This window comes from Cnephaeus nilssonii, assembly GCF_951640355.1.
Source record: "Cnephaeus nilssonii genome assembly, chromosome: 10".
NCBI lineage: Eukaryota > Metazoa > Chordata > Mammalia > Chiroptera > Vespertilionidae > Cnephaeus > Cnephaeus nilssonii.
The window spans coordinates 45,652,469-45,665,945 of record NC_137081.1 but is presented as its reverse complement, the minus strand read 5'-3'; the positions used below and the strand labels follow the sequence as shown (position 1 = coordinate 45,665,945).

General features: G+C 35.5%; 1 protein-coding gene across 5 annotated transcripts in view; it reads left to right on the top strand.

Moving 5' to 3' along the window:
- The window catches only part of DYNC1I2 (dynein cytoplasmic 1 intermediate chain 2), a 56,691-nt gene that overhangs the window by 27,844 nt on the left and 15,370 nt on the right, over positions 1 to 13,477 (top strand). For all 5 annotated transcript variants that reach the window (XM_079782887.1, XM_079782885.1, XM_079782889.1 and 2 more), the window contains 5 exons: positions 922 to 1,037; positions 11,270 to 11,365; positions 11,579 to 11,741; positions 11,849 to 11,948; positions 12,689 to 12,814. In XM_079782887.1, the coding sequence (XP_079639013.1) occupies positions 922 to 1,037; positions 11,270 to 11,365; positions 11,579 to 11,741; positions 11,849 to 11,948; positions 12,689 to 12,814 (601 nt within the window). The remainder of the gene's footprint in view (positions 1 to 921; positions 1,038 to 11,269; positions 11,366 to 11,578; positions 11,742 to 11,848; positions 11,949 to 12,688; positions 12,815 to 13,477) is intronic.

The following is a 13,477-nucleotide window of genomic DNA, read 5'->3' as shown; positions in this document are numbered from 1 at the left end:
CTGCTTGATATTCTGGAAGTTACAGCAGTGTCTTTGTTAGATATCCTTTTAAAACAGCTTCATAATTGAGAACTTGGCAAGTTTGGATGCATACTTTATTTGGTTTAAAATTTAAACATCTAATATAATAACCAAGAAAAGATCCCCCAGATACCTAATAAAAGATATTTCTCATTTGGTCCATTTTCCTCAGCGACAACTTTCTTCTGTTTGTCAAAAGAGAATGTTTTCCCTCTATTTAAAATAGAAGTGACTTTAGTAGTTTTATGGTATTCAGAAGATCTGTTGCTTTAGTTTAGGTATAAAGTATCTGCACTGTAGTTTGTCAAGGACAACAAGTACCATGCAGATATTAGCAATTTAAGTTTAAATATTTCATTTTAAAATTTAAGTGGACTGTATGATTCTCCATTTCTACAAAGTAGAAAAAAAGGTTGTCAACTAAAAATTATTTTTCAGTCTTAAAAGTGAAGTCTTCTAATGGTGAATGGAACTGAAAGTGGTCTGAGTGAGATTCATATTATCTGATTCTTCAAAACAGTCCAGAATCATATCTTTGCAAAAAAAAAAAAAAAGTTCTTATCATCAATCATATTAAGCAGACCACTACAAAAACCCCATCTTCTTACCCTATTATTACCCACACATCTACTCTAAGAAACTAAATTATTTGCCTTTTTAAAGTGAAAAATAAATACCTTGAATGATTCAGAAATATCTTTTGTTTTTGTTACCTTCTAATTCTTTTGTTAAGATAAAGCCAATTCATTGTTCATCTAGAATTTCTTGAGTAAAACAGGGATTTAAATTACAATGTTGGATACACAATGTTTAATTCCTACTTTTCTAAAATAACATGGTTTGATGTAGTTAAATGTATCATTTATTATATTTTAAAATATTTGTGTTCACTTTATTTAGACGAGGACCTATTAAACTTGGAATGGCTAAAATTACACAAGTTGACTTTCCTCCTCGAGAAATTGTGACATATACAAAGGAAACGCAGACTCCAGTTATGGCTCAACCCAAAGAAGGTGAATATCTATCCTTAATATGATTGTCATTAATCCCCCCCGCCTTATTTTTTAATAAGTTGTTTTATTTCCCCCATGCTTTTTTGTTTTTATTTTTTGGCGTGTTTTCTTAGGGGGAAACATCATAAAACTAATGCATTGTGTATTTATGTATTAGTTTTTTAAAGTTTTAAAACTTTTCCTTTTAAAACTCTATTAAAAGTTAATAAAGTATAAGCTATATATATGGTTAATTAGCATGTTTCAAATATTATTTTAGCTGTTCAGGTGTAAGTTCTTCAGACTTCATGTTTAAATTGATTATTGAAAGTTTTTTTTGTTTTTTAAAAAACTATTTTTATTGATTTCAGAGAGGAAGGGAGGAGAGAGAGAGAGAAACATCAGTAATGATAGAGAATCATTGATTGACTGCCTCCTGCATGTCCCCCACTGGGGATTGAGCTCCCAACCCCAGCATGTGCCCTTGACTAGAATCAAATCCGAGACCCTTCAGTCTGCAGGCTGCCGCTCAGTCCACTGAGCCAAACCGGCTAGGGCTGATTATGGAAAGTTTCAACAGTAAAGAGTGCCTACTATATATCAGGTATAGTGTGAGGCACTTTACATTACCTCTAATTTTCTCACCAAAACCCTTAGAGTTAAGTAATGGTTCTATTTGCTCATGAAGAAACTTAAGCTGAAAGAGATAATTTATCAGAGGTCACATAGCCAGTAGCTCAGATTCTAAATCAAGTCTGACTGATTCCAAGATGTGTTTTCTCTCTTATGCTGCCACTGTAGCAGCATTTTCATGCTTTTATGATAGTTAATCTATGGTAAGAAATTCAATTAATATTACAATCCACTACACACAGAAATACACATGAGTAACTGAAACAAGTTTTATGAAATAGCACCTCCCTTCTCTATTTCATTCTATTTATTTATTTATTTATTTATTTATTTATTTATTTATTTATTTAAATCCTCACCTGAGGATATTTTTCCATTGATTTTTAGAGAGAGTGGAAGAGAGAGGGGAAAACAGAGAGAAATATCGATGTGAGAGACACACACTGATTGGTTGCCTCTTGCACCAGCCCCAACCAGAGCCCGAGCCAGGGAGGAGTTTGCAACCAAGGTACGTGCCCTTGACAGGAATTGAACCCGGAACCCTTTGGTCCGCAGGCTGATGTTCTATCCACTGAGCAAATCCAGCTAGGGCTCTATTTCATTTTTTTAAACGTTGAACATTATGTACTAAATTTATTGGTTTAGACCCATAGTTTAAAAAATACTTCATTAACCCTACCAGACCTGAGGCTCTGAACCTAACTGTCCCCTATACCTGGGCTCCTGAGCATTAAAGAGAAAAAACCAACATGATATAGAAAAATGTTAGTTACATGCAAACAAGTGGTTAGAATAAGATGGAACTTGGAGACATTGTGGAAAATAGGTCTACCTTTCATCTAGTGCCAATATTCCACCTTTGTGTGCCAATCCACCCAGCAGGATGAGCCTTGTTTCACACAGAGGTACTTCTTGCAAAGTGAGCACCAGATGTTGCTCTTCACCTTCTTGCATGGATTGTCTTTGTAAGACACTCCAGGATTTTGCTTGTTGTACCTGGAGTGCTTTTCCATGCACACAACACAGATATGATTAGACGATGTCCCAGGGGGAATCTCTGGAAAATGATTGCCTGGGGTCATCCGTTGAGGGCAGGGTTCCTTTTGTGGGTGGCGGTGGGCTGATGTACTGTATCCACCAGTAAGTTGCAGGCACAGTTTCTGAATATATCTGGTGAAGTAAACTGGCTTTTTTGAAGCAGCTTGCTGCTTTGAAGCATACAAGATATAAGAATTATAACTGGCCCACATAAAAAATTTTATGAAAAGCCGCCAGGGCCAGCAGTAATGATGACGAGACCCGTGAAGGCGGGTCATCTGGTCATATTTGTCACAGCCACCCATATATTTATTATAGTCCTTCACCAGCTGTAGCATCTGTATTTCTTGCACACTGCCATCTTTATTTCTTCTGTTTATTACTACATTTTGGGCTGGATCGTGGTAGTTCGAAATAAATGTGATGGGCTTTCTATCCTGCCAAACTAAACATGTTACACTTTCTTGACATAGATAGCGACTGTCACCCCTAGCAAGTTTTTTTACACTTTTCAGCGACTTAAGAAACTGCTTCCTGTTTTGCTGCAGGGTTCCCACAATTCCTGTGTGTAATTCTGACAGTGCATATTTAGCAAGGGTTACAGAGTTGTAGAACCGGTCCATGACAAGCACATGAGATTTATTTTTCATTGCACATGAGGTCAGGAGACGAACAACTGTATTTCCTACTGCGCCCAAGTCTTTTATAAGGTTCAAGATTCTCTTCATCACTTGAGCTCTCACTGTCTGTGTCACTTGAACTGGAAACGTATTCTTGATGAAATTCTGACTCCTCAGAGTCTGAATCAACCAAAGTATCGATCACCTGTTGGACTGTGATAAGCCTAGACCTACTTCGCTTTCCTGTTGAAGTGCTTGGTTCATCAGCCGCTCGTTTCATTGTGAATTTTCAGAATTTTTTCACGTTAAACCACACAAAGTCAATTCAAACACATGGGGGCAGACATTTGCAATGGCTAATCATGAGGTTTGACCACGATTGGTTGGTTATTTTTAGTTTGTGACACATTTTTTTCACATACTAGGCAAAGTACCGAAAATTAGGTACAGCGGTATAGTGGCAGATTCAGAAATTACCAAAAAATCGGTACAGCGGTCTGGTAGGGTTAAAAGATAGCATGGTTTAGTTAACTTATTTATTGGTGTATGCATCGGGATAATATTATTTTATAGTGATTATCCCATATAATAAAAGGCTAATATACAAATCAACTGAATGGTGGAACAGCCAGTCACTATGATGCACACTGACCACAGGAGGCAGACGCTTAATGCAGGAGCTGCTCCCTGGTGGTCAGTGTGCTCCCACAGGGGGAGCACCACTCAGCCAGAAGCCCTGAGCCAGGCTCACGGCTGGCAAGTGCAGTGGCAGTGGTGGGAGCTTCTTTCGCCTCTGCGGCAGTCGGACATCCCCCAAAGGCTCCCAGACTGTGAGAGGGTGCAGGCCGGCCTGAGGGACTCCCCTGAGTGCACAAATTTTCATGCACCAGTCCTCTAGTCTAAGATTCCTATATAATAAAGAGGTAATATGCAAATTGACCATCACTCCAACACACAAGATGGCCGCCCCATGTGGACACAAGATGGCCGCCACAAGATGGCCAGCAGGGGAGAGCAGTTGTGGGGGATCAGGCCAGCAGGGGAGGGCAGTTGGGAGGGACCAGGCCTGCAAGGAAGGGCAGTTGGGGCCAATCAGGCCTGCAGGGGAGGGCAGTTAGGGGTGACTGGGCCGGCAGAGGAGGGCAGTTGGGGGTGACCAGGCCTGCAGGGGAGGGCAGTTTGGGGGAACCAGGTCTGCAGGAGAGAGCAGTTGTGAGCGATCAGGCCAGCAGGGGAGGGCAGTTGGGAGGGACCAGGCCTGCAAGGGAGGGCAGTTGGGAGCGATCAGGCCTGCAGGGGAGGGCAGTTAAGGGTGACCAGGCCTGCAGGGGAGGATAGTTGGGGTCGACCAGGCCAGAAGGGGAGGGCAGTTAGGGGCAATCAGGCTGGCAGGGGAGTGGTTAGGGGGTGATCAAGCTGGCAGGCAGAAGTGGTTAGGGACAATCAGGCAGGCAGGCAGGTGATCAGTTGGGAGCCCGCAGTCCTGTATTGTGAGAGGGATGTCCGACTGCCCATTTAGGTCAGATCCGACCGGGATCGGGCCTATAGGGGCAGTCGGACATCCCTCGAGGGGTCCCAGATTGGAGAGAGTGCAGGCTGGGCTGAGGGGGACACACACACACACACACACACACACACACACACACGTGCACGAATTTCATGCACTGGGCCTCTAGTAATAAATAAACAGCTTTGATCTTTCATTGAGTTAAATATAATATTTCTTCACTGAAAGAAGCTGAAAGTGACAAGATGGGTGAACTGAGCCCAGTTTTAAAATCACAACTGATGCAGACATACCTTTAAATTTTCACTGTGAGAACTAGACTTAGGTATAAATTTTACAAAGTTCAATATTTATTCATTTGCAACCTAATAAGTACTCATTGATTCTGCAAATTTAAGAGTGTATGCTATAATTAAAGGCACTAGATTATCCTTTCTTTGTTTTTGTTGTTGTTTTTAGTTTCAGGTCAAGGTAAGTAAATGAAGGAGAGTGAGAAATGTTTCCCAATACCATGGGCCATCCTTAGCCTTTGGCACTATTTATAAAAATGAGATCATTTTCTTTCTATATTGTTATAGTTATTTTCATGTCTAAGTTTATTACATTAAGTTTCTTTTCCCAGTTTGTGGAAGTTTCTAGAAAGAGGAGAAAGAAAGAAAACCCTGAAATTAAAGTTTTATAATGAAAATACTTTATGCTTAACTGTACTTGTGCTTATCCATTGCTTTAAACAGTAGTTCTCAAACTTAGCCTGGCTGGTTCCCATTGAAGAATTATGTAACAAATTCCAAAACTCACCATGAGACAAAATTGCAGGAATCACAATTTGAGTGTAACAGACAGTAAATTAAACTTGGGTAGGCAGTGTAATCAGTGCAGAAGTAATTTGAGTTACCAAATTGAAGATAAAAATTGGTCTTAGATTTAACTCTTACCTTTCTCCCATTTTTTTAAATGGCTGAATCTATTCTTTTAAAAAGCAGTAGTTTTTATTTTGCCTTGTTTTTCTTTTCTCCCTTGTTAGCCATCTTCTTGCTTTCAAGTTTACTCTGTAAGTTGGTGGTACAGTTTCTGAACTGATGTTCTTTGCTGTCTTACAGCACCTACTGTGAATGAAATTGACTAGGAACATGCGACCTTAGTCAATTTTATTCGCGGCAGGTAAAAAGCTTCTCATGGCAGGAGCATGGTGCCCACAGATATACTCCTGGAAAAGTTACTTTCTGCCTTTACCTTTTTAAAGTTTATAACTCTTTTTGAAAATGGCATTATTTTTTCTTATTCACCTCTAAATATGGATTTTTTTTTTTTGTCGCTGTTTTTAGGAACAGATTTTTAAAGAGGAAGTTATCCTAAAGGTTATCTAATCTAATCATCTTGTTTACACCTGAGGAAACTGAGGCCTAGGGAAGTTAATTGATGAGCTTGTGGTCTCAGTGTGAGAGAATATCCAGGCTACAACCAGAAGCTCCCTTTTGATTTTCAGTGAAGTGTTTTGTTTTGTTTTTCTTATACCATTCTACTTTTTTATCTGTGTGGATTTTGCAATTATTTTTAGTATTAGTTTGGTCCCCAGATATTTTTTTTCTGGTACATGTTGATTAGCATTTATAATGTTTGGAAAAGTATTATATGTAAAGAGCTTTTAATTTTTTATTGCATGATCTTAACATCTGGAATCCACACTTCACAAGTAGACTAAATTTGTGGGCCTCTGGTTAATATTACCCTTGTCAAAAATGGATTTTTTTTAAATTCTGGAATAAATAACACATTTAATAAATTAGTTTTAACCCTCAAAATCAGTAAGGATATAAACATAATTAAAAATTGAAGAATTTGTTCTTAATATTGATTGAAAGACTTTAATCAGCATATCTGAAATTATGGTGTCAGAAAAATGTAATATTTATGAGAGCCCAGCTCACAGAATCCATGTAAATTATGCCAATACTGTCTAAATAAAATCTGAATTTTATATTAAAAAGACCATGTAAAAAAAAAAAATAAAAAAAAAATAAAAAGACCATGTAGAGCCCTGGCTTGGTAGCTTAGTTGGTTGGAGCGTCATCTGTATACAAAAGGTTACAGGTTCAATTCCCAGTCAGGCTACAGGTTTAATCCCAGGTCAGGGCATGTACAGAAGGCAACCAACTGATGTTTCTCACATAGATGTCTGTCTGTCTGTCTGTCTGTCTCTCTCTCTCTCTTCCTCTCTCTCTAAATCAGTAAAAACATACCCTTGGGTGAGAATAATAATAATAATAATAATAGGAATGGATTCCCTGATGCATTCATGAAGCTTTGTCGCAATATAAGTTCTCTTAATAATGATCTTAAAGAGTAAGGTATAAGAAGATGAAATTATGGATAAATGGGTTGAAGTGAAGCGATTCAAAATGATGTTGATCCAGAAAAGGATTATTTTGAAAATATTAAAGGAAAATTATTCATATCTGTATTTGTAAGTTAATGATTGTAGCATTTTCTTCTACTATTCTCATTTTCTGAAAGATGTTCATAAAGTTATTTATAAGATGTTCATTAATGTATATTTTATATGCAAATAATTTCCTGATTTTTAGAACTCAGTGGCAACTTCCTTCATACCATGAATAATCAGCCTGCTTTTTAAATTAGGTATTCATCATTGGATATTAAACTGTCTTAAAATAGGGGACACCAGCATAATGAAAACAACAAATTTATTTCCTAAACAACATTAATATACTAATGATGGTATTTTTTTTCACTTCCTGTTGCGAATTAATCTTTGTAAGTGATAGATAAAAGTATCAATGTTTAATGAGGACTTTTTAGGACCTTTGCATATTACCTATTTAAATGAGTTGTAATATTTTAAGTATACTTTTTGGCTTATTCTTATTTAGATGTCTCTTAAATGTAATATGACATACAGATGATAAAACTTGCTCTGAAGACTCCCTTCAGTTTAACAAAAGCCACCCATTTCACAGATGATTTAACTTTGATTAACCTATTCCATTGTAACAGATTATTCCGACAACTGGAATTTCATTCTTTGGTGTTATTTCTAGGTGCAGCTTAATTTACAGAACAGCTTTTCTTTCCATCTCACCAAAATACATCACAATTTTGATGTTAACTCAAAGTAAAAATTCAATGGTTCATTAAACCTAGTCTTAGCATTCATTGACAAGAGATTTGTCATTTTAAAAGTAACTGCTACTTTTATGCATTCTTTACTGCTCAGTTTATAACCTTAGATTCCCTGTCAGAGAAAGCATGGAGTTAACCACTTAGCATATTGCAATGAATATTCATCAATAAATTGATGTGACATGGCAGTCCCATTTTTCAGTCTTCCTGCTCTGTTGTAGTCTTTCAGTTTTAAATATATATTAAAGCTTATCGTATAATAGAGACTAGCTTAGATCTTTAGAATAGTCTTTTAGTAGCTATTGTATTAGTTTTTAATAAGAGAAATATTTTTGTTTCAGAGGAACATTCCCTAGTTGGATGTTACTGATGTTAGGTGTTTTTGCCAAATATTTGGTATATATAGGTAATTGTTAAAAATCAGCTTTATAATGAAAATATTATGTTTTGTGTTTTATAAGAATAGCAGATCATTTATTTTTATGTTCCTTCAAATTCATTTAGTTTAATCATTTTTATGAAATTTGGGTTTAAATACCTATCATAATTTTTAAATCATAAGTTTTTAATCCATGTGTAAAGGGAGCTATGTATGTTTATTCTAAAATGAAATCCTGAAAAACATGTATTTAAATAGTTAATAATTATTATTCAACTACAACTAAAATAACCTATATAGGCATATAGGCATGGCAGGTGCCATATAGTAGGCAGATATAGATCACTGCCTAACATCATCTACATTTTAAATTTTAAAAGGAAAAGAGTGTCTATAAACAAGATCTTTTCTTTTAAATATGTAGATTATGAGGTCACTTAGCACTAAAGTACTGACCATATGCATTATGACAGGAATTTGACACCTGTCATTGGAAATGGTACTTAGAAGCCGTATAATGCAACAAAGTTGAGGGAGGAGAATATGATGTGGGCAGGAGGCTGTAATTTATAATTCACAGTGCTCAAGAGTGACCTGTCCAGGGTGATTCAAAATCCCTATCTTTGATTTTAGGGTTTACATTCAGTGAACGCTACTAATGAAATTGATTAGGATAATTGATAGTATTAGCAAAAAACAAAACAAAAACATATATATATATGTATATGTATATATATACACACATATACATATATTCCCAGATTTAATTTTTAATTGAAGTAAATATCCTATTATTCTGAAAGTTAACTTTTAAGTTAAATGTAATTAAATCATTTTATTACATTACACTTGCAGGTGACTTTATAGTAAAATTTCATTCTAATGTTTGAGCAGTATAGAATTGTTACCAGTTATACTGTTTTCAGATTAATAATCCGTTGTATATGAGAATTCATCTAAAAAGGAGTACTGTCTTTCTGTTTCGCCGTGTGATTATATTGTTCCAAAAAAGCTTTCATTTTTTAAGTAGCACAAAAGCTGTAATTGGCATGCTTTGTAAGGAAGTGTCAATGTGCAAGAGAGTGGCGATCACTAAGAATTCTTTTACGTGTTCTTTCCCCTTTGCACTACCGCCTCCTCAGCAGGGTCACTGAGATCACTAGCTTTTCTTGAAATGGCCATTTTCACTGGCAGGTGCATTATACCCTGTATTTTCAGATTGTTTTTCCATTCTGAATGTTTGGCAGGTTGATTGCTCTGGCTGCATTGACGGAGAAAGGGCTGACAAATGCAGTTGGGCTGGCTGAAAAGACAGTGATTACTGTTTTCCTTTGTGGCTGATTGAGGCCCTTGAAAGGAAAAATTTTAACCTTCACCATTTGGTTCAAAAGTATGAGCATATATTGAAATCATTCGTGCCATTTATCCTAGTTCTGTAAACTTGTCAGAACGTAAAAATCTCTCTATTTCAAGTAATGTAGGATTGGCATACGTCATTATCATTTTGATTAAGTTGGAGGTTGTATCATTGTGTGCATTATACAGTGTCATTTAAAGCTTTCTTCCCTACAGCTACAGTTATATTTTTATTGCTTATACTGTAGAGTTAGAAAGATTTTCATAGCTCTCCAAACCTAACACTATGTGTGTGGTTTGGCAGCTGGTGTGGCCTACAAGCTGCATTTTGTTTGCAGGGCAAAGGCTTATCTGTAGGCCCCCTGGAGTGCGGGTAATTGCATGGGCTCGCCATTGGGGAGAGACAGGATTGGAAGCAGTCAAGCGGAAGAATGTTATGCCATCCCATTGCCACCTTGTAGCAGAAAGACACAATCCCAGCAATGCCATCTGGTTGTTGCTATCTAGTCAGCTGGCTTGGCTGTGGGACCATGACTTGGCAGCTGGTTCCCATCCTTGACCATTCTTTTGTGTCCATTGTATATATGTGTGTTTTAGATAATTTCAAACATGGGTCAGGGAAAGAACTACAACTAACAAGGAAAGTTCCCTTATTGAATAGGCTCTCATTACTTGAGATGTACTGTGGTACTGTGCTGTAGATGCCTGCTGCTATTCCCTCATAGACAAATGACACATCTGTTTAGGCAATAAAAAAAAAAGCGTTTCCTCCATAAAAATCCATCTCAGTATGTAGTCAAAGAGAAGTAGGCAGAGCTGTATGTTCTATAACATTTTAAAATAAGTGATTTTAAGTTATTTCCTCGTTTGGGAATATAAGAATAGATTTAGTAATAAAAAAATCTTCTAAACATTGTATATTATCTCAATATATATTTTTATTCAAGAAAACATTAAGTGCTTATTGCCACATTATATAACGGTAGTAATGAGACTTGCATTTAAAATGACAGAATAGAAAATGTGGTCTCATAGCTATTATCTTTAAAATCTGCCTCTCAAATAGCAACCTGAGAGTTAATGTAAGCCGTCTTTATGCCATATGAAGACCCATTAGACACTGATGGTTTCAGATCACAAGTAAGCAGCCAGCTCTGTAGGCTATTTTCGACATTTGATTTTCTTCATTCTACAGCATTAATGTGTCAGCATGCTACATAAAACTACGTAGGAGTTGCATGTTGTTCTGTCTGGAATGATAAATGCTTGCAAGCTTTTAGAGATTTCCCTGAGGAATTCATCCTAGTTGCTTACATATCTTATTTCAGTTTCTGTAGCTACAGAATTTGGAATGACTGTTGTTAAGGTGCCACATAGGTATGTATAAAAACCAAGAGGTTCTACATAATTCTTTCTTCAAAATTATGTTGACAAAATTCATATTATTTGTACTTTTCTGTCTTATCAGTGATTTGATTTTGCTTTTATGTAAAGAGTTGTGATACCTTCTGCCTATGACCTTAAAAATTATCAATTATTTTCATAAAAATAATTCTTGTTCTGTGTTGTTTTTTTTCAGATGAAGAAGAAGAAGATGATGTAGTGACTCCTAAACCACCTATTGAACCTGAAGAAGAGAAAATTTTAAAGAAAGATGAGGAAAATGATAGTAAAGGTATCTTAAAGAATTTAACTTTAAAAAACTTTGTTGATTCCTATTAAGATTCTCTTTATTGTTTATGTATGAAAGTAGAATAAAATGCTCTAAATTAAAGAGGTGAATCTGGTTGTAAAAGAATGTGTGGCATTCATTGATCCAAACTATAATAGTGAGTTGACCTGATTTGACTCACATAAGTCAGACTTCAGAAAAACATTTGTTTTCCAGCTCCCCCTCATGAGCTGACTGAAGAAGAAAAGCAACAAATCTTGCACACTGAAGAGTTTTTAAGTTTCTTTGACCATTCCACAAGAATTGTAGAAAGAGCTCTTTCTGAGCAGATTAACATCTTCTTTGACTACAGTGGCAGAGATTTGGAGGACAAAGAAGGGTAATGTTTAATCACTAAAACTATGGCTTTAGCAATGTTAAGTTACTTTAAGATTAAGAGTAAGAATTTATAACGCCACCTTTTTCTGGATTTGGTCTTTTCTATAGAGAGATTCAAGCAGGTGCAAAACTGTCATTAAATCGACAATTTTTTGACGAACGGTGGTCAAAGCATCGGGTTGTTAGTTGTTTGGATTGGTCATCTCAGGTAAATTATAAAACTGGTTGCTATTAATTCATTTTTGTTTTTTCCTCCTTTATTTTTATTCTTTTTTTTTTTTTTACTTTTATTGAATTTATTGGGGTGACATTGGTTAATAAAATTGTATGAGTTTCAGGTGTACAGTTCTGTAATACATCAACTGTATATTGCTTGTGTGTTCACCACCCAACGTCAAGTCTCCTTCCGTTACCATTTAACCCCCTTCACCCTTTTCTACCTCCCCGACCCCCCTTTCCTTCTGGTAATCACCATAGTGTTGTCTGTATCTGTGAGTTGTGGTTTTTTGTTTTGTTTTGTTTTTAACCTTTTATTTTAATCATGGAAATTTTGTGTAATTAAATCAATATATATCATTTAAAATAATAATAGATGATCTAATGTTTTCTTATTCATTTTGTCTTATGTAAACTGTGGAAGAAATTATTGGAAACATTATTTATATTTAAAACTCAAGATTTTATTTATGCCAAAACCCAGTTTCAATTGCTCACCAAATCCTTTGGATAAAATTGTAATACATATATTAATGAAATTAATTAAAACATTTTAAATAACTAATTTAAGGTAATGTTACATTCCAGTAAGCATAACTCTAGAGATATCTCTTTTTTTATGAAGAGTTAGGTATTTGTATTTCAGAATAATTTGATAAAGACAATGAGTAACTAAGAATGGAAAAACAGTTCTTAACATAGCATTTTTTTCTACTTGATTTTTATGAGCAGTATCCAGAGTTACTCGTGGCTTCCTATAATAACAATGAAGATGCTCCTCATGAACCTGATGGTGTGGCCCTTGTATGGAATATGAAATACAAAAAAACTACCCCAGAATATGTATTTCACTGTCAGGTAAGAGGGTCTTTTAACAGTCTTCCCCAAGTTTAAGAATTCATTAATGAATTTAGACAAGTGCCTTTTTTCTTTTCTTGTCAACATGATGATTTTATTGGGTTGGCATTTACTAAACCACCTCATATTTGCAAACAGATGTTAACAGAAAACTAAAGACCTCTCAATTCAACATGATCTGCCTTTTTGTAGCATTTCTGACATCTCTTATAATGTTTAATCACACCTAAAGTTCTTTGCAGTTGTGATTTTCTGATATTGTGATTGATTGTATAAAAGAAATCTTTTCTAAAATGTCTTTTCTACAGGGTGTTTCTTAGGAACTTATTTGCTGAATATACAATTAGACTGTTGGCCCACTGAATTACTTATACATGGCCTGAGGAGTTGGAACTAGATAGTTTTAAGTAGAAACATATGTGTGAAGTAGGAAACAGATGCAGAGTTTTAAAGAGGATTTAGTAGGTTAGAATTTGCAAGCCTTTTTTGGTTATATAAGTTATAATCTTTTAATAATATTATAATTCCAAAAAAAGCACTTAACTGAATCAAAACTAGCATGTACTCTGTTGTCAGATTATTGTTAGAGGTTAATGCAAAGCCAGTTATCTTTTGATTTAATACTATAATTGAATAAAATAATATTTTGCTTTCTTTATAAGT